The following is a 22,271-nucleotide window of genomic DNA, read 5'->3' on the forward strand; positions in this document are numbered from 1 at the left end:
TGAGTAAACTGAAACAGACAGGGGTTAAATGACTTGTTCATGGTCATCATAAGAAAATGGGTAATTGTGTCCTCTCAATGAGGATATAACAGTCAATCATAGTCCTCCTGACCTGTTTTTAGGGCAAAGGTCTCAGATCCCCTCCTCCCCCTCTGGCTAACAAAATCACATGGTTCAGGGAGCCCTGGTCTCAATAAAGTCCTCTCCGGAGTTGTGTCTATATAAGGAAGAATAAGGTTTCCTCCTGAGTTATGCCTATATAAGGAAGAATTGATTAGGGATATGAATACTGCATTCCTGATTAGCTAGTTTTTGTGAGTACATTGTAACTCTTGATTAATCAGACCAATGATGAAAAAGGCAGGGGGTCCATTCGTGTTAAGAGAGTAGGGTTTAAAACAGGGTCTGTGAGCTCCCATTCTGGGCACCCAGTAGCTGCACACTAGGGTGCCCTCTTCTCGCAAGCTTTTGTCACATCACTGCTGAGTTCCTGAGAATTTTTGAGAAGAGGATTGTTTTCCGTCACAGTCACACAGCTAGTAAGAGTCACAGAGTTTAAATAAGAGGTTGGAATAAAACCTTTTATGCTTCAGCTCAACATACAAAAAAGCAGGGATGATAATTATGGTTTCAGACAAGGCAACAGCAAAAACAGACTTAATTACAAGTGATAGAGGGAAACCACTTATTGCTGAAAGGTAACATTGACAGTGAACTGAATTTCAGTACTTATATACACAATGGTTTAGCTTTTAAATACTTAAAGGAAAAAACTAAATTAATTACAAGGAGCAACAACAAAAGTATAATAAAGGGCAGGGGGCTCAATTTATCCTTGTTATCCCAAGATAATTCTATACAAACAAAAAAAGAAAGAAATAAATTAAGAACTTGAATAGAATTTTAGACCTCTGCTAATTATTGAATGGAACTAGAAAGGAGTATATATGTTTCTAATCTTTCCAAAGCCCCATAGACACCTTTCAAAAGCAGAAAAACAAAATATATCCAGTTCTTGCTTAATTAAGTGGACCATTCCACAGAACTCCCATTCCCCACCACCAGAGTGACTTTAGTGACTGGGGTACCCTCAGCTGGAGTGGCTTCACTGACTGAAGTAGAGGACCCCTGGCATGGAGCTACACTGGTGCCACTGTTACAACCTCTGCCACTGCCTGCTACCAGGAGGAGGTGGAGCCTAGGCTAGCAAGGAGTCTTGCTGCAAATCCCCCAGGGGTCAAATTTACATAATTAGAATATATGTAAAATGAGAACTGTCACATCATATATATGTACATATGTATACACACATACATATGTACATATATATGTCTCTTTACCCGAAACAATAAAATAAAATTATATTAACTAAAGGGCTACTCAAAAGTATAAAAAATCAATTGGAGGAACTTCTGGGTCATGCCAGCAACAAGATGGTAGACTAGATACTTTCTCTGATCCCCACAACCTCTCAGGATACCCTCCCCAACAGAAATTATGTGTTAAAGATAATTTAACTTCAGCTGTTTCCATGGTCTAGGACATGAAGAATGTAAAATAATGTAAACAAGCAAACAAACCCAAATCCAGGAACTGACACTGACTGTGTTTACTCAGCACCTCTCTCTCATCCCACATGCTACTGGCAGCATGAGAGGATGTACTAGGAGACCCAAGGACATGGCACAGGTTTATATCAAAACCCACTTTTATATCCTGGTACCTCCTCCCTCTTTCCAGTGCCTCAGAGACCCCCAAGTTCAGGCTGTAGAGTTTTTCTTGGGATTCAGCAGTCAGCTTGGCACAGCTCCTCTTCCAGGGGCTACAGCTTGAAAGCACCAATATTGCAAAATTCTGAACTACTGGTAGCTCTGAAGTGCTAGTGCTGGGGAAAGAAGTCTTTGAACTACCAGTGAGAGGCCAAAGAACTAAGGAAGAGAGGGAGTGGAACAGGTCGCCAGGACAGAAAACCATGCATGTGGGGAGCTGTTCAGCATAGCACCAAACCTTAGGGAAGAGCACAGCATCTAGGTCAGGCCAGTTTTGACCACCCCAAAACCAATTGGGTTAGAGACCCAGGCTGGTTATCTGTTAATGTTCCAGTGTGGGAGGAGACAGACTCTTTGGGATAGAGCCCTTAAGAAAATCACCATCTGAGGGGAGGGAGTCAGAAGTGAGCAATATGGAAAATAATGGAAGTGGGGGTGGGGAGGAAGACTGAAAGTATCAAAGATTCTGGGAAGAAGAAATCTCAAAGCCCTTGAACATAAACAAATAAATCGACAGGAAAAACAGTACCAACAACAGCAAAAAAAAAAGGTGGTCTCCTGATCTAGTAAACAAGTACAGGCATCTATGAATGAATACCACAAAAAGAGAAATGAGAGCTATGAGAGCTGAATTTATGTCCTACATGCCAAAAATAATGAGCAGAATAGAAAAACTTGAATCTGGGCTGGAAAGTCCTATTTCTCAGCTCTGAAGTTAAACTCAAGAATATGGCATTTCCTAGTCTGAATTGGCTTTAGGACAAGTTTAAAAGGCAATTTTCTTATCACTTATGCAGCTAGCCTCTATGGCATCTGCTTATTGTTTGTAAGCTTCTATAAATTTAACCTGGGACTTCTGTTCGTTGCCTGTAAACCCTAACCCAGTTGGTCTAGAACCCTTCTCCAAGGGATAATTCTTATATCTTTGTCTCTCCTTATACAATTAGGGAAGGTTTGATCCCCCTTTGGTAGAGATTAAACTGCATGGTTCTGGTCTCCTAGCCAAGATTACAAGAGGCAGATCAGCATCATTTTCCCCAGCTATAGGCAATTGTAATGTCCCCAAAAGTGTTAGCCCCTTTTCATAGGGGTAACTGGCTATACTGAGGTCACCACTTTGTCCACATGTGTGTCACTGTTAATAAGCTGTAACTATTGGAATGACGCCACCTGCTGGTGATTTACTGTAGAGGAGTTCCACCCATGAAGCGAAGGTCTTTGAGGGCAAGACCAGGAGTCTTTTCTTTGGCATCAGGAAGTGATGTTGGCTAGTGAGAGGAAGAAGGAAGGGACTAGCGCTCTGTCTCGGGCTCTTTCCTGAGGACTTCGGCGGAGAAGGGAGCTAGAAATGCTCTCTCCCTTTAATAGATAGGAATCTAGGCCTTTCTCTCTCTCTTTACCAAATTCTTATCTTCCTTAATAAATACTTTAAAATCGAACTCTTGCTAAAGCTTATAATTTATTGGCGACCACTCATTAGATATTTTAGACAGTTTAGCTAGAATTTTAGCCCTTAACAAAGCTGATTTTGCTCAGAGAATGTACCTTCATTTAATTTTTATTGCATTTTACTCACCACAGTTTTGGAGGTCCCACTGAGAATGGGGGAGGGATCCTGGTTCCCTAGACTCTCTTAACAGAATCCTCTTTTCTTTTGGGCCCTGGTGAATTTTTTTACCCAAAGGGAGAGTTTCTTGTAGGGATATGTGGTTATGAACTGACCTTCACTTCAAACATGAATCTTTTCTGGGCAAGGAGGTAAGAACCCTGTTGGGGACAATTTTGTCTGTCTACATTTGTCTTAGAGTGCTATTTTGTGTTAAAGTTTGCAATTTTGTCTATTTACATTTCTCTTGGGGTACTATTTTGTGTTTGGTGTGATAATCTGGAATTTATTGGTAACACATAGCCAATTGTTTCCCTCAAGGAAGAACCCCAAATCAAAGACTGGGGTAAACCAAAAGCATGAAAAGTTAGTTGTTTTTTTTTTTTCATATACGTCATATACGTCTGCACAAATGAAGTTCTTTCTTCCCATGGCCAGATCAACCTGGAAAGTCTGGTATAACATGGTCTCTTGAGACATCTAGTGACCAAACTTAGAATAGCAATATGCTTGGGTTTGGGTTTTTTTTTTAAAGATGTGTTTCGTCAGTGATGTTTAGTATTTGTTATATAATATGCATTTAATTTGTTAATGGAGCGAGATGATCTCCAGGTTTGGCTCCAAAACTGTCCTCTATTAGCTTATAAACTGATTCCCCAGACTAAAGGACTGAGCTGCACCTATGCAGGAAGAGGATGACACTGTGAACCCAGTCATAGAAAGCAAGGGTCAATTGGGGAAGTCTACATCTTCCCAGAAGATTTCACTTATGCTAAAAGCAACAACAATTCTGAATCATCCATTAACTAAGAAGGACACTCTCAGAGACCTTATCTCTATTAGCCATCCAAGTATCTAAATTGGAAATTGGAACAGTAAAAGATCTTTTTAACTTTTTGAAACAGAAGAGGTATTTTACTTGACAAGTTAAAGTATAATTCAGAGGCTTCTACTGAAGCCTCAAACTAAATCCAGTGAGGATACCTCACATTCATTGTCTTAACTAAGCCTTGTGCAAATGTTTCCCCAAAATTCATCAGCTCTGTGTTTATCTATGTATCTTGCAAATTTTTTCTTGGCCACATTTAAGAATATATGTGCATGTGTATCTCTCTCTCTCTCTCTCTATATATATATATATATATATATGTATATATATATGTATATATATTTAATAATTGGAGCTAAACTTAGCAAAAATAGTGTAACAAAAAGAACTCCCTTAGAAAAACTTCATGAAAGAGATCTACCAAATGAGCCAGAGATAACTAAAAAATAAGGGATTAAATTTTATGATATCTGGTTTGTAATGCAGAAAAATTCAGCCAATGAATTATTTTGGCCTCAATTTGGTACCTTTGACTATCAAAAGCTGAAAGATTTAAGATTTGTCATAGCAGATAAAAATCCAAAGCACCTAAAATACTGATATTTGTGGAGCAAAACCTAACCTTTAACTAAATTTAAGTCACCTGATGGCATCTGCCGCTGAGGTGTTTTCTCTCTGACCTCCCCACTTCTCTATCCTGTTTTATTTTCTTCCTCCCCCACTTCTTTACCCACTCCTACTCCTTTGTCCTCACCCCTGACTTTTCATTCTGCCTTAATCTTTTCCTCTTAAGTTCCTTGGTTCCCTTCTGCTCCTTTGCTCTCATTCTCATCTCTCTACCCTGCCTTGCCAGTTTCTTCCTCTGTTCCTATATCATCCTCTGCTCCAGTGCAACCTCTTTCAGCTACCTCTCCTATTGCTGAACATTCTTCATCAGTTTTGTTCCTTCACCTCTCCCTCTGTTCTCCTGTTTTCTGTACCTCTATCCTACTCACTCCCTGTCTTGACTTTTTTTTTTTTTTGCAGGGCAATGAGGGTTAAGTGACTTGCCCAGGGTCACACAGCTAGTAAGTGTCAAGTGTCTGAGGCTGGGTTTGAACTCAGGTCCTCCTGAATCCAGGGCCAGTACTTTATCCAGTACTTTATTTTTTTTTGCATACAATTAATGCTTATATCGGACAGCTTGGTGGCACAGTGGATACAGTAAGAAGTCCGGAGTCAGGAGCACCTGTGTTTAAATCTGGCCTTAAACATGTACTAGCTGTGTGACTGTGGGCAAGTCACTTAACTCTGTTTGCCTCAGTTTCCTCATTTGTAAAATGAACTAGAAAAGGAAATGGCAAATCACTCCAGTATCCTTTCCAAGGAAATTCCAAATGGAGTCCTGAGGATCCAGACACAACTGAAACAACTGACCAAAAAGGATAAATAACATGTAACTGTTAGGGAAACATGAGAAAATTAATAATATCTAAGCCCCAAGATGTAAGTAGTGAAATTTTGCTATTTGAGGTCAAAACTCTTGGGGACTATAATATTGTTTTGATTGCAAGGATGTTTGTCTGAATTGTCATGAAGCTAATAATAGAAAATGGCATGTGCTGCAGTCAGAGAACTGCTACAGCTGGGATATCTGTCACTGGAAATAGTTGAAGGGACAACCTTTTCATGGCCTAAGATGGGATCCTCTTGACTCAGTTTCCTTATTGTGTTATTTCCTTTCTGAACAGGAAATTTCTCCACCTGGTTAATCATGAGCCTGGCTTTCGATACTCTGTGAATAATAATGTGGAGCTCTACTACATGATTGGCTGTCAGACATTACTAGTGCCTAGAATCAAATAGAGTTACAGGGTCTATGTCAGGTCTGTCTGTGTCCTTGACAGGAAGAGTCTTGACAATGTTATAACTATGTCCCTCCCTTTCCTTTCATAGCAAATTGCTATAATCAGGGAAGGTGAGCAGTAGAAGTTTTGTTAGTATATTATTAAATCTATTCATTAATAGGTTTATATTGGAACACCCCTGAGTTACTATAATAGGATGCAAATGTGCAAATCATATAATCTTAATCTATATTTGTGGCCAAATTATAATATAGGGATGATACCCTTCCCCAGAGGGAAATTAGACGAATAATAAGACAAAAAATATAATATAAAAGTTTTCTAATTAAATGGAATAGTACATTTTGAGTAAGTACTAGGATTAGGATATAGACTTATGTATATGTCTAGGATATATTTCTATTCTATCCTACATCTAGGATATATACATATATATACGATTGGCTTCCAAATGTTTCAAATAGGAAATTCAGGCTTTGAGAATGTTTTGGTAATAACTTGTCAAAAATTGGATTAAGGATTTTACATGTAAAATTGCATTGATAATTGTAAAGAAAGTGAAATTATTTCCCTATTTAAAAGTATTTGTCTGATAATTTTAAAAGACAGAAAAAGGGTTCATTTTACAAGTTAGACACTCATGATATAAGAATCTTATGGTTTTTACCACATGAACTAGTTACTGGAAAACCAAATTTAAGAATTGCTAAAATGTATTGTCTTGTTACTGGCATTTTTTTTTTTTTGTGAGGCAATTGGGGTTAAGTGACTTGCCCAGGGTCACACAGTAAGTGTCAAGTTACTGAGGCCGGATTTTAACTCAGGTCCTCTTGAATCCAGGGCCGGTGCCCTATCCACTGTGCCACCTAGCTGCTCCATACTGTCAAATTTTAGCAGAATCATCTAGGAATGTCTACAAGTAATTTGGAATCACCGAGCACCCTTCAGAGCTGTCCTGAGAATGAGGTCTATTCCAAAAAGTCCAAGAGAAGATATTTCCAGGGATCTATCTCAATTCCCTTTCCAATTTCTGTCTTATGAGAAATTTTTATTCAATTATGAGAATTGAGAGAAAACTTTATTGCATTGTTTGAACCTAGCCCTGCATGACTGGGAAGCTGGACCACCTCTACCTGTTGCTTAGAGATTCGTAACTAAGTACCTAGGTTATGCTGACCAGAAACTCAGTCAGATCCAAAGATTAATGCAAGTTTTCTCACGATTATACATCTCAAGCAACCTATATGTCTTATCTGAAAATTGGCCCCATGCTGGTCAATCAGTTACTTTTTCCTTTGATTGAATATAGACATTTGTGGGGCTAGAGGTGGGATGTGGAATGCCTTTTTTCAATTTCAGGGAATTGCACCTGTTTGTTTTCCCCCTTTCCAACCCTTGAAGTTCACTCATCTCCCTCTCTACTCAGCCCCTAATCCTTCCTCCAACTAGAAATCAGATGACCTAATCTTGTATCCTGGTTCTAACCTGTTGTTTTTTTTTAATGCATAAAAATCTGTCTCCCCCTATATTTTGGGTCCAGTGCCAAACTAAGGAGGCCTGGTCCCAATTTGTTATGCAATTGACATGTATTTCTTTGTCTTTTTTTTTTTTTTGGACATGTATTTCTTAGATAGATTTTTTGTTTTTGCAGGACAATGAGGGTTAAGTGACTTGCCCAAGGTCACACAGCTAGTAAATGTCAAGTGTTTGAGGCCGGATTTGAACTCAGGTGCTCCTGAATCCAGGGCCAGTGCTTTATCCACTGCTCCACCTAGATGCCCCTTGACATGTATTTCTTAATAAATTGACATGCTCAGAACCTTGAACCTTTTCCCCCCCAGTTATTTCAGAATTCACCTGTCATGGCAGTGATGGGAAGCTGGTTTAGAAAGCACAATGAAAGATCCACATATGGAGAATAAAAAAAAAATTGATCACATAAAAGTATTAATGAGATCAAGTGAGATAATGTATGTAAAATGCTTTGTGAACTTCAAAGTGCTATATAAATGTTACCTATAAAGGTTTTAAATAGTTTTTACCTTTCTTGGAAATACCACAAAAAGCAGTCACTAGAACGATCCACAAATAAAAAGCGTTCTTCAGCTTCTAGTGGCTAGAAAGAAATAGAGGAAAGATGGGATTGAAGTATGCTCTAAGTTAATTTTAGAATAAAAAAATTACGAATATGATCTTAACCCCTACTTTATTAACGAATAATATAAGTAATAGAAAAGCCAGTTATTAAGATAAACAAAGCAGGGGCAGCTAGGTGGCACAGTGGATAGAGCACCAGCCCTGAAGTCAGGAGTACCTGAGTTCAAATCCAGCCTCAGACACTTAACACTTACTAGCTGTGTGACCCTGGGCAAGTCACTTAACCCCAATTGCCTCACTAAAAAAAAAAAAGATAAACAATGCAGTCATAGATAAATTCCAAAATGTAATCAAGAAATCTAGAAATCATAGCACTTACTACAGGTTTTTAATCGATGGCATGAAAAGTAATTTCTTCTTCAATAATAAATACAAAATAGTTTGATGTTCACTATTGTCCTCTTTTCCATAAGATACTGTGGAAGAGAGATGTGAAGGAACTGGAAAGAAGTGGGGTGGGGGAAAGAGAACCTATAAAAGTAAGAGGAAAAAGGGAAGTTCCAATCTCTTTGGAATCTAGTTCTAAGTCTGTTACATTTATTAAGTCATGTGACCTCAGGCAAGTTGTCTTTGAGGTCCTATTTCCTCATTTGTCAAATGATGGGGTTGAATTAAGTGACCTCTAAGGTTCCTAATGGATCCAATATTTTATGATTCAAAGTTAGCCTTCATGACTCCAGGCCAAAAACCCAAGAGGCTGCCATGGAATCAAAGAGAAGAAGCAAGGGAAGTATGGGTATAAATCTTTTGATATTGCCAAGTGGAACATTAGAGCAAAACCAAACAAAATGTATATTAAGAAACAGATATTTTATTATAAAAGTAAACAGCATTTTAATGCTATAATATTCTTATAATGGTGTCATGGCGGTGATGTGGTATCATGCTGGTAAGCAGGATGGTGGGGCTGTCTTACTCATTCCCACCTTTGTGTGGTCCAGTATATTCCTCCCTTTTGGGCCATTCATTCAGTGAAATCTCCCTCCCTCAGCAGTGGAAATAATGATAAGGAAAATGGTTTAGGCCCCATTTCAATGCCATCCTAATTACCCTATCCACTGCTTTCCACCCCAATGCCCAGGGATCCTAGTATAGGTAATCTCTTTCTGCCTTGGGAAGTTGTAAAATGAGTTCACAGTTTTCTTCCACTGCTCTGAGACTCTAGCCAGAGACAGTGTTCTGGCAAAATACTGTAGCTTCAAATCTTTCTTTCTGCATCCAGGCACTCACCAGTTGCCCTTTTCTGTTTGTATCTGAGCAATGACACACATTGATTAGTAATTAGTAGTCAACTTCATGGAACACAATTCTTTGCTTAAGAACAAGTAAACAGAAAGTTAAACATACTTTTGAGAAAGAGATGGAAACATCAAACACATGGCTTTTCAAAGGAGTGAAAAGAAATGGAGAGTCACCACATTGGTCTTTTCCTTTGAATGGGTATCAGCAAAACAAGCAACTGCATCAGTGCAGCCCCTTTCCTGCTTCCATCATGAATTCCCCTTGAGTGGCTTCAGCTTTTGTGATTTTTTTGCATGGCTGCTCCCTTCTCTCATCTCTCAGTTTTTTGTGGCTTTTGGACATCTCTTCCACACAAGTCCAAGGTGGCAGAGGATAAGCCTGTTGAAATCAGGTTTTCGTTCCAGTCTCAGGATCAGGACAAAACTTCACTGAGTGGGTTTGGGAAGTAAGAGGGGGAAATCTAAGAGATCTCCAAAGAACCATCAGGCATTTATATCCATTATCTTGATTTTGGCTACTTTCAAGGGGCATGGCAGGATAGTACTACCTACTATTCTCTTATGATGTTGAATGTATTTTCTTGTCAGAATTAGCTCTTTGGAAGTTAGTTTAAGACCTTTGGAAATTAACTTGAGACCTTAAGCTTGAAGGAAGTGTCTTTAGATATTTTTTCTGGACTTGTATTTTTGTCTGTGTGTTGTTTTTCTAGGTCATGCTTCAATACTTCAGTAGTTCTGTGATTTGATTGGTGTGGGCATCCTTCCATCCTTGTGGATTCAAACCTATCCATACCTCATATTGTGAAATTCTTTCTTGCCCATGTTCTTTCATAGATCCTCCATAGAAGACCTGCCCTAAATCTACAAGGCCTTTGTCACCTTTTTTCCCTCCTTTCTTGGCCACAAAGACAATATCTTTTCTAATGTAACTTAATGAATGAATAAAAATGAAAGTAGGTTGCATCTTTGGAATTTAATCAAATTCTGATAAAAAAAACTTGGCAAAACAGCAAAGAATTCTATATATGCTACCTCTCTTGTCATTGGATGGATTCCTATGTAATTGGGGTATGTGTGTATGTGTATGCTTACTAGATGTGTAAACTTTTTATCCATGGATAAAGGGTCTAATATGTATTTGATATGAAAAAAATTCACAAATGAACAAAAGCTAAAAGGATTCCTATAGTACTACATTATTTTCATTAGACAAACTGAAAGTTAGTGGGTAAGGAGGATCATGGGTAAGGGAGGTGGTGATAACAAAAACCAAGAATTCTTTCAATCTTTGGCACTATACCTAGGACACTGAAGAGTCACCAGTGTTGGTATCAAAAAAGAAAAATTCAAAACCCTTCATCCCTGTTATCTAAATAACAAACAAACAATGAAACAGAAAGAAAACAACACTCACACCTATCTGGCTTATTTCTTAATTATTTAGCTGTTCACCCAACCACTGAAAATAAAAATTGCTAACTACAAATGGGAAAAAATTCTCAATGATTAGGTATACGTGGTTGGGTACCTGAAATTAAATAAATGTTCCAATGGCTGTTTTTTTGAACACAGTATTAAACCAAAAACAGGTTGAAGGAATACAGAAAAGAAAGGAAAATGGAAAACTGAAAACAGGATTATGTACCAAGAGGTCCCCCCCTTTCACCTAAGTATTTAGAAGTCTACAGCAGAAAAACAGGTGAGATTCCCATCATCACCTTTAAATGAATGAATAAAAAAGTATTTCAGGACTTAATAGGAGCCAAGCTATATGCCAAGTGCTGGAGATACAAATAGAATTTTTAGTTCCTCATTTTTCTCCAACCCTCCCTTCCCTCCTTCCTCCCCAAGACGGAAAGCAATCTGATATAGTTTATATATGTACAATCATATTAAACAAATTTCTGCATTAGCCATATTGTGAAAGAAGAATCAGAGCACAAGGGGAAAACCTCACAAAAGAAAGGGGGAAAAAACGGTCCAAAAGTAAAACCGGGGCAGCTAGGTGGTGCAGTGGATAGAGCACCAGCCCTGGATTCAGGAGGACCTGAGTTCAAATCCAGTCTCAGACACTTGACACTTACTAGCTGTGTGACCCTGGGCAAGTCACTTAACCCCAATTGCCTCACCAAAAAAAAACAGTATGGTTCAATCTGCATTCGTAATCCACAGTTCTTTTTTTCTGGATGTTGAGAACATTTTCTATCATGAGTTCTTTGAAATAGTTTTGTATCATTGTACTGCTGAGAAGAGCCACAATGGTGCTGTCACTGTGTACAATGTTCTCCTGGTTCTGCTCCTCTCAGTCAGCATCATTTCACATAAATCCTTCCAGGTTTCTCTGAACTCTTCCTGCTCATTGTTTCTTACAGCACAGTAATATTCCATTACATTCATATACTACAACTTGTTTAGCCATTCCCTAATTGATGGGTATTCCTTCGATTTCCAATTCTTTGCCACCACAAAGAGATCTGCTATAAATATTTTTGTACATGTGTGTCTTTTTCCCTCTTCTGTGATCTCTTTGGGATACAGACCTAGCAATGGTACTACTGGATCAAAGGGTATGAACAGTCCCATAGCCCTTTGGGCATGGTTACAAATTGCCCTCCAGAATAGTTGGATCAGTTCACAGCTCCACCAACAAAGCCTCATTTCTTTATAGCTAAAATGCAGTATATGACTAATATTGAAAAACTAATGGAAGTCATTAAAAGATTTAACAAGTAAAAACGGTTTCTCAAGATTTAAAAAAATCATTGTTTGTTTGTTTGTTTGTTTTGTTTTTTTTTGCAGGGCAATGGGGGTTAAGTGAGTTGCCCAGGGTCACACAGTTAGTTAAGTGTCAAGTGTCTGAGGCCAGATTTGAACTCAGGTACTCCTGAATCCAGGGCCGGTGCCTTATCCACTGCACCACCTAGCTGCCCCCTAAAAAAATCATTGTTAAAGTTAACTTACCTGACCTCTAATTTTGGGTTTTATGTTATAAATACCTTGAATTTGACAGAACATTACTGTTTCTGGTGCACTAAAGTAAAAAGAAAAAATTTAAATATGTTAAACACTTTCCTTACATTTTAATATGAACAACTAATATTTATTGCAAATAAATAAGCAACTTGACAAGATGATCTTTAAGGTCCTCTCTTTCAGCTCTAAATTAAAGAGAATCTGGTTTTAATTTTTTTCCTTTTTATTATGAATTTGACACATTGTAACAAAAAATGAACATTTCCCTATTCACAGAAAAGGTTTGCATATAAAAGTGAGAATCTCTACCACCTATAATTTGGGCTTTGCTTCATTTTGTTTTTTAAAAATTTAAACTGGGGCAACTAGGTGGTGCAGTGGATAAAGCACTGGCCCTGAGTTCAAATCTAGCCTCAGACACTTGACACTTACTAGCTGTGTGACCCTGGGCAAGTCACTTAACCCTCATTGCCCCTCAAAACAAAACAAAAATGGAAGAAGGGGGAAATGCACATAATTTAACCAGGCCAGAGATCAAAATCTCTACTCTGAACCTAAGAGGAAGAGTGGGCTACCTTATCACTATTTTTTATTAATAATTTCCATAAGTTCCATAAATAGCAGAGAAGGAACCATATGAACAAAACTATTTCACCCTTGGGCTTAAAGAAATCTTTGTTGTAACCAAGCCAGGTCATTTGGAAGGCATCTTTAAAACCTCCCCATTATGACTAAAATGTAGCCTTGTAGTTTTGTAAGTGTAGGATTTTGCAAAGTCGGTGTTTAATCTTAGCCTGACTTACTTTACCTATAGAGTCTGTTTAACTAGGTTTGTTTTCTCAGAAGATGGTTGAGATTATAATCCTGTTTAATTAAATTTGTTCAACTTTATGACATTGTTTTCCTTGATAATTTTTATAATCATCATATAAATTTTTCATTTGGTTGCTGATAGCCTGCCTTTCTTCTTTTGAGAACTGCCTTTTCATATCCTTTGAAGATTTATCTATTGGTGGTTCTTATATTTATCTATCTAATGGTGGTTCTTATATGTTAATACCAATATCACATATATCTTGGATATCAGACCTTTAAAAGAGAAATTTGCTGAAATTTTTTTCCTAATTAATTATTCCCCTGCCAATTATAAATATGCTGCCTTGGTTTGTACAAAAACTTTAAAATTTTATGTAATCAAAATTGTCTATATTATTTTCTGTGATCTTTTCTATCCTTTGCCTGGTCAATAGCTCTTCCCTCACTGTTAGTTATGATCTTTCCCTGATTCTAGTAGTTGTAGTTCTTAGGTTTATACAGAGCACTGAGCTGCCATGTTCAATTATTACTGGGTCATATGTTCTTGGTTTTTGGTTTTTGGTTTTTTTGTAGGGCAATGGGGGTTAAGTGACTTGCCCAGGGTCATACAGCTAGTAAGTGTCAAGTGTCTGAGGCTGCATTTGAACTCAGGTACTCCTGAATCCACTGCGCCACCTAGTTGCCCCCGGTCAAATGTTCTTTTCTTTCTTTTTCTTTTTCTTTTTCTTTCTTTCTTTCTTTTTTTGCGGGGCAATGAGGGTTAAGTGACTTGCCCAGGGTCACATAGCGGGTAAGTGTCAAGTGTCTGAGTCCAGATTTGAACTCAGGTCTTCCTGAATTCAAGGCCAGTGCTTTATCCACTACACCACCTAGCTGCCCCAGTCATATGTTCTTAATATATTCAACTGGTCAATTTTTCTATTAATTAATCAGTACCAGTATATTCTAAGTTTGGTATTGTTCAATTCCCAGTATTGCATAGTCTGAGATCTGGTATTGCTAGATTTCCATTATGTCCACTTTTTATTATTATTTCCCATGATATTTGGTTAGAGGGACACCTGACACTTACTAGCTGTGTAAACCTAGGCAAGTCACTTAACCCTCCTTGCCCTGACAAAACAAACAAACAAACAAAAGTAATCTTTGTACCACATTTCTCAGAAGTTCCCTTTAAATCTTGGTAACCCCACCACAAAAGAAATCTGAATGTACATTAAATACAAGCATGTGCAACATACATGTGTATAGATATACACACATATACATATCACCATTTTTTATTATTAAAAAAAATCTTACCTTTTGTTTTTAATGGAACAAAATCCTGGGACATCCCATTCTATAAAATCTCCTCCTTTATATTCTAAATGGATCTAAAGAAATAGAAAAGAAAAAGTGTTTGTAACATAATTTTAAAGACTGCTTATTTTTATTTTTATTTTTTAGTGAGGCAATTGGGGTTAAGTGACTTGCCCAGGGTCACACAGCTAGTAAGTGTTAAGTGTCTGAGGCCGGATTTGAACTCAGGTCCTCCTGACTCCAGGGCCGGTGCTCTATCCACTGAGCCACCTAGTTGCCCCCAGACTGCTTATTTTTAAGACTGAATCCAGACTAATCTTTTTCGTCTCTACCTCTTAGGTGTCTTACAAGAGCTGAGTATAGAAAACTGGTACTCAGGTGAGAGTTTGGGGTTTCAGATATTAATTCTGGAGCCATCCTCATAGCAGTAGTAGTTGAAGAAAAGATGATGCATGATTGCTCCAAGAAATTAATTGTAGAGTGAGTAGAGCTGAAAGCCCATGACTGATGCCTGGGGTGTCATACTTAGAAGGCTACCATTGTGCAAATAAGATAGAGAAGAAACAGTCAGGAAGCTGGTAGAACATCCAGGTTAGTGGGGTGTCCTGGAATCAAAGGAAATAAAGAGTTTTGAGAAAGAAGGGGTGACCAGCAGTGTTCAGTACAGCAGAAGTTGAGGAAGATTAAGACGGAGGAAAAAAAACAACAACTGAATTTGTCCAGGAAGGGGGTCATTGATGACCTTAGAACTATTTCATTGTTAGAGGAGGGGGAAAAAATCCACATTACAGAGGGCAAAGGAAAAAGTGGGTTATAATTGCCCCTGTTCTCTTATAGACATAGCTAAGTCACGAGTGGCACATCAGACTGGCCTATGATGATACTAGCAAATTATCCATAATTCTCCAGAAAAAAATAATTCTATTTCTGTGCCATCATGGGACATAACATGTGAACTAAACCCTGAATCAGCGCCATGGTGCTCTGTGTTCTATAATGAGCATGACTGAGCCACCCATAGCTCATCACAAAATTTTGTTAGTCTAGTCTTCCAGACAGAATGCGTCCTTCTGTGGAAATTATGCTCTCTACCCCTGGGTTTTTTCCCTTTTATTCATCTCACGCCTCCATTTTCTCACCTGTAAAGTGAGGGGGTTGGACTCAGTGGCCTGCAAAGACCCCTTTCAGCTCTAAATCTAGGATCATTTGATGTGCTGCTGCTATCTTAAACTCTAGATATTTAACACTGAATTAATTATTTCTCCAGTCCTCTATCTGCCCCCATTCAAAACTAGCTCATCTCACTAATTTTCCCTATTCCATCCATGATATAAGCATCCCCTTGGATCCCTAGATGGTTAGACAAAATGTTTGTGTTGATCTTTGTTTACTCTGTGAGAATGAGGAGTGTCCTCATCTTTTTTCATCTTAGTCAAACCAAGTTATATGAATTCTTCTGTTTTGAAATTTCTCTTGCATTTATTCTTTCTTCTCTATTCCCACTGCCAACACTCTTAGTCTAGACCCTAGCTTCTTAAACTATGGGTTGTGACCCCATATGTGGGGGTTGAGAAAAATTTGGCAACAGTAAAAGGTTAAGAAGCTTTGTTATAGGGGGCAGCTAGGTAGCACAGTGGATAAAGCACTGGCCCTGGATTCAGGAGTACCTGAGTTCAAATCTGACCTCAGACACTTGACACTTACTAGCTGTGTGACCCTGGGCAAGTCACTTAACCCCCATTGCCCTGCCAAAAAAAAAAAAGCAGCTTTGTTATATACCTATATACTTGGAATTATATAAAAATTTCTCAGGCAAAAAGGGATTGTGAGTGAGAAAAGTTTTTAGAAACCCTGGTCTAGACCCTCATTATACACATCTCTGAATTCCTATGATAGCCTCATCATTGTTCCCTTTACATCCAGATTTTTTTCCCGTCTATATGACATATCAATCCGTTCGGTATCAAACTTCATGGACCACAATGACTAAAAAAGTAACCTATAGTTTTAGTTGATTATGACAATTTTAAAAATGATTGTGGGGCAGCTAGGTGGCACAGTAGATAAAGCACCAGCCCTGGATTCAAGAGGACCTGAGTTCAAATTTGGCCTCAGACACTTGACACTTACCAACTGTGTGACCCTGGACAAATCACTTAACCCTCATTGCCCCCACCAAAAAAAAAAATTATTGTGACACTATAACATCAAGGGTGAATGCTCTTATGTGTAAAACTGACATTATGGAATATGAAGATGTGATTAGTGCTATTGAGTTTGAAAAAAACAAACAAAAGTGTTATTTTACTTTTCTGTGAGAGGCAATGTAGTTTTCATAACCTGATCCCTTCCAGTTTTTCCAGGCTACTCTACTCCCCTTCATTTACTGCATGCCAACGTAGCTGCATCCTTTAATCCTGTCCCTGAATGGGATACTCTGTTTCCTGCCTCTAAGCATTTTTATTTGCTGTGTCCCATGCCTGGAATGCTCTGTCTTTTATATCTACCTCTGAATTTCCCTGGTTTCCTTCAAGACTTAAATCTTACCTTCTTCAGGAGGTTTTCCCAGTCTCCCTAGTTACGAGTAACTTCCCCTTTCTGGTGTATGTATCTTATATGGACTTAGTTATTCCTAAGATGTCTACACCATTAGCATGTGTTTGGAGACAGAATCTGGTTTTTTGCTTTTCTTTGTATCTCTAGCACTTAGCACAATACCTGACACGTAGTAAACATTTAATAAATGCTTGTTGACTGACTTCAATGGATATAGAGCTGGTCTCAGAGCCAGAAACCCTGAGGGTCTTCAGCTCCCAGGGTTGTTTTTTTTTTTTTTTTTTAATAATGAAACTAGGGGCAGCTAGGTGGTGCAGTGGATAGAGTACCGGCCCTGGAATCAGGAGTACCTGACTTCAAATCCGGCCTCAGACACTTAACACTGTAAGGATTGGAATGATGCCACCTACTGGAGACTTGCTGTGGGAAAGCTCCACCATGAGGAAAATGCCTCAGAGGCATTGTGGCTTTTCCTTGGCGTCAGGAAATGACGTTTGCTCATGGGTACTGTCTATCAAGGCTACCAGCCAATCAACTTGAGGAGCCTCCTATGGTCTGGGAGGAGACAGGAAGGAAGAAAGGGAGCCTGTGCGGAGAGCTCTGGGGCTTTTTGGGTTCCTGACTGGATGGTGGCGGCGGCAGAGGACTTCACAGGAAATTTGAGGAAAGATAGGAATGCCAGGCTGTTGGAATTCTGTTCTCAATCTTTTTCTTTCTATTTTCCAATAAACCCTTAAAAACCTAAACTTGTTTTATCAGTGATTTTAGTCAGTTTTTCCCAAAACTGGGGGAACAGATTAGAATCCACATTTAGAATCTTAAATTACACAACACTTACTAGCTGTGTGACCTTGGGCAAGTCACTTAACCCCAATTGCCTCACTTAAAAAAAAAATAAGGAAACTAGAACATCTTTTGACTCATTTCTTACCTATCCTTAAATCACTGAATGGGCGTTGCTTCAGGCAAACTTAGACCTGGGAAAGACCTTAGATTAAAAAGACCAAGGTCATCTCCATTCATCTTGACCTATGTCTTGACACTGGACCCAGATGACCCTGGAGTAGAGAGTGTGATTGATGACTTTGCACAGCTCTGCCTCATTTAAATCCAATTCACTTGCAAGGTTCTCTTCAAGAACAAAGGACAAACCACAATAGTACTTTTTACATCTCTCCAGATCTCTAGCATGAGATGCAATCCCTTCAATATCCACATCATTATGGGTGGGAGTACCCCCAAACATGAAAGGTACTTCTTGAAAGTCTAATCCCAGCAATAACATTTACCTCCTGTTCTCTCTGGCTTCAAGTACTGGGTAAAATCTCACCTTCTACAAGAAACTTTTCCTGGTCTTCCTTTATGTTTGTGCCTTTCAACTGAGATTCTTTTCAGTTTATCTTATACATATCTTGTTTGTACATAGTTATTTGTATGTTTTTTTTCTATTAGACTGTAAGTTAAAGGACTGAGACATTTTTGTCTTTCTTTGCATCTCCAGCACTTAGAATGGTTGGGGCTGTCACACAGAGATTAATAAATACTTGTTGACTTGACTCAACCCTATTGAATTTGCTACAACAGATCAAGCAGGAACCAAAAATCAAATAGCAAAGCTTTTAATTAGGACAGAATAGAAAGTAAATGACAAATAACAATCAAGTAGCATAATGTTTCTCTATGCCCCCTTAAAATCTCCCACAAATTCCAGTGTCATTGGGAGAAGGAACCATCCACAGATATCTCAGAGCACTTCTCATAGCTCCATTTTCCAGCAACCAGCTGTGAATCATTGATATTCTTTGCAACCGCCATCATTGTAATTGGCATTTCTTTTTGCCACTGAATCTGCCATTTGCTAGTTCCTCAAAAATCTGTTCCTGCCATCTATTAAACTATTATCTGAGGCCAGAGAACTCTTCTTCATCAAAGGGACAATTATTTCTCTTGTGAGAGTGGCTTAACCTGTCTGGGAGGTAGCTAACACAATTTTAGCTCTTATGTTAGGTTGGGGCCAAACACCATACTCATCTACTATAATAGAGACCCCTCAGGCAAATGTCAAGACATTTTTTCTTAGCCTCATTCCCTATTCCCTTTGATGAGGGGTTTTCAGGGTCAAGGTTAAGACAAGTGAATTACTTTCAACTTCTATCATTCCATTAGTAACTGGGGCCAAGCTATATTACCTTATAGCTTCAAAGAATGCACTTGGCCATGGAGGGGATATAGAGAGGGGAAGGTCAACAAACTGAAGAAAATGTTATATAAGATCATGCCTTCCAAAGAAATAAAAGCATGTATCAATATATCAGGTTATTCAACACACTCTGGAATTTTCTTAGAGCATTTTAGGCCATTACTGAGCCAATATCCATTATATAATGACTGTACATATTCTTTATCTGCTTAACAATAAGCAAGAACATATAAACACTGTCCTTGTGAATATTCCATCAAAACAAAGACAAACACTAGTAGATTCTCATAGACCAACTGCTTTCTTATGTTTTGACTATGCCCACAAATAAGTAACCATGTCTGTATGGGAGAGCAGTAAATGCCATTATGTGATTAAGAAATCTTTGAACATCAGAATTCCTGTCCATTGAAAATTTGTATAGTAGAGTTGCATCTTACTGATGGCAAAGATCTAAAGGTGGTGCTAAAGGCAAAAGTTGTACTCAGTCAAAAACACCCTTGGAGAAAACTCTTAAATTAGCTGACTTTAAATTCCTTCTCACCAAAAAAGGGTGTCTGTATTAACTTTTGAGCCAAGTACTCTGGGGTGCCCTGAAGAGTATCAAAATGGTCTAGCCTCTTCAGTATTGATCCTTCCCTGATAGGTTAGAGTTGCCTAATTAGTATATCAAGACCCAAGCCCCTTTGTCATCAATCAATACCACCACCTCTCACCCTGCTTGAGTAGGACTGATTACATTTCTGGCTCTTGCCAGTCGAAGAAAGAGGGAACTAAGCTCCACAGTGTTTTGCTGCTGCTCTCAGTCCTTCTTTATGGTCTAATCTCTGGGTCACACTTCCTTTCTATCTCTGGGCTGTTCTGGTCATGAGTATGTGCCAAATAAACCTGCTTGCTTCACCCCATTCTTGCCTCCAGTTATTGCTGCTCCCTAAGCACCATGTAGTTATTATCCTTAACGTGCTAGACTTTGGCTATTATGAAAAGGATGCATTAGCTTATAAACCCTGGACAAAGTATCTAAAACTCCCTTACCTCCCAAGATTCCTCTTAGGGTGTGTGGAGAGAACGGGCTGGGAGCATGAGCCCAGAATCCCAAGGGGAAAGATTCCCCATTTCTCTAACCAATACCTGGAGTGGGACCAGAGAGCTTGCTCTGAACTTCACTTCCCCTTCACCCCACTTAATCAGCAAAGCCAGCAGGGTCGGAACACTTTCCCTTTTAAGCTGGGGAGTTAGGCAGCTCTTAAATGCCAAGATTAATTGACAAATCGCTTTCATCAGACACATTTTTATATGTGTCTCTATAAATGTAATTTCGGCAGCTAGGTGGTACAGTGGATGGAGTGCTGTGCTTGGAATCAGGAAGACTCATCTTCCTGAGTTAAAATCTGATCTCAGTCAATTAACTCTATTTGCCTCAGTTTCCTCATCTGTAAAATGAGCTCCGATATCTTTGCCAAGAAAACACCAAAAGGGGTCATGAAGAGTCAGATACAATGAAATGACTCAATAAGTCAGCAAATGTAATTAATGCCTCTTAAATCTTTACTTATACATTTACCACCATTAAATAGCTAGAAATACCATTATTTTCTTATTTGGATATAATCTAACTTAAAGGTGAAAATTTTCCTCTTTCAAGTCCCACCCCCTAATCCTAAAAGCCAGTCTAAGGGGCAAAAGGTTAGATTTGGAAATATTTTCATTCCTAAGTTACTGTTCAAAACAAAGAGCAGCTCCCTCTCTGACCCTCCACCACACCCCCACATGATTTGGCCCAAGAAAGGAAGCAAAAAGGCTTCTTCTTTCCCAACAAAGATGATTCTTTACACTATTGCCCAGGCTAGATTCCCCTATCCATCCCAAAGGGTCCCATGAGGTTGTACTATCAACTAGTATTTATAGTGTTTTTGTTCCTAGCAGGCAAAAGTGGGTCAGAGTCAGAAGTCCAAACCTACCCAGGGATCTGAGGCTGGAGAAAGTTTTTAGGGAAAAAAATGAAGAGAGCAGGAATATAAAAAGCCACTTTACAGATGAGATGCATCCTAGGACAGTCACTTTTTCTGGCTAGCTCTTCTCAGTAGCAAGTAATGTGAAGAGGAGTGAGGAGCAACAAAGAGCAGCTACCATGGTATCTGGTATGGAGCCATTGGCTAAGGGAGCCGATGCTCTGAGGGCTCAGGTAATTGAATTTATCTAGGTGAAATGCTAGTATGATTTCACAGCACTGTGCTAATCTCTCTTCCTTTTGAGCTTCTGTTCTATATCTGGCAGCATTGTTTGTCTGAAAATATTGTAAAATTGATACTGCCTGCTAGGGCACAATGAATCTTTTTAAGTCGCTGTTCAATAAATAAAATTCTAGTACAGATCCTAGATTTTTAGGCCAGCATATTAGGCCTTTCATCAATTAGTCTCATTTTTGCTGCACAACATTATCTCCTACTATTCCTCAATATAAATTTATCCTTTTCTTAGGTCAATCTATTTACACCAAGTTCTGACCTTTATACCTTCTGCTCATACTTTATCCTGGTCTTGGGGATGCCCTTTCCCTATACCTACTTAGGCAACTAGATTGTGGGGTGGATAGAGTGCTGGGCCTGGAGTCAGGAAGACCGGAGTTCAAATAGTAACCCTAGACACTGGCTGTATTACCCTGAGCAAGTAACTGAACTTCTGTTTCCTTCAGTTTCCTCATCTGTAAAATGGAAACACTAATAACACTCACCTCCCAGGGTTGTTGTGAGGATCAAATGAGATAATATTTGTAAAGTGTACAATGCCTGGCCCACAAAAAGTGCTATGTAAAGGTTATCTATTACTATTACCTGAGGCAGCTAACTGGCACAGTGGAGAGAGTCTTGGGCCTGAAGTCAGGAAGACTCATAAAAAGGAAGGGGAAGGCAACAAGCATTTATTCAATGGTGCTTAATAAATGGTGAATTTAATAAGTGGGAGGTGGGTGCTAA

The 22,271-nt window shown here is 38.7% G+C and overlaps 1 protein-coding gene across 1 annotated transcript in view; it reads right to left on the reverse strand.

Annotated features, from left to right (window-relative positions):
• The window catches only part of CATSPERE (catsper channel auxiliary subunit epsilon), a 177,328-nt gene extending 160,814 nt beyond the window's left edge, over nucleotides 1-16,514 (reverse strand). The window contains exons 1-4 of the mRNA XM_044003183.1: nucleotides 16,458-16,514; nucleotides 14,541-14,614; nucleotides 12,411-12,480; nucleotides 8,094-8,167 (exon numbers count right to left, since the gene is read on the reverse strand). Coding sequence (XP_043859118.1) covers nucleotides 8,094-8,167; nucleotides 12,411-12,480; nucleotides 14,541-14,614; nucleotides 16,458-16,514 — 275 coding nt within the window. The remainder of the gene's footprint in view (nucleotides 1-8,093; nucleotides 8,168-12,410; nucleotides 12,481-14,540; nucleotides 14,615-16,457) is intronic.
• Nucleotides 16,515-22,271: the final 5,757 nt, after the last annotated feature.

This window comes from Dromiciops gliroides, chromosome 4 (genome assembly GCF_019393635.1).
Source record: "Dromiciops gliroides isolate mDroGli1 chromosome 4, mDroGli1.pri, whole genome shotgun sequence".
Taxonomy (NCBI): domain Eukaryota; kingdom Metazoa; phylum Chordata; class Mammalia; order Microbiotheria; family Microbiotheriidae; genus Dromiciops; species Dromiciops gliroides.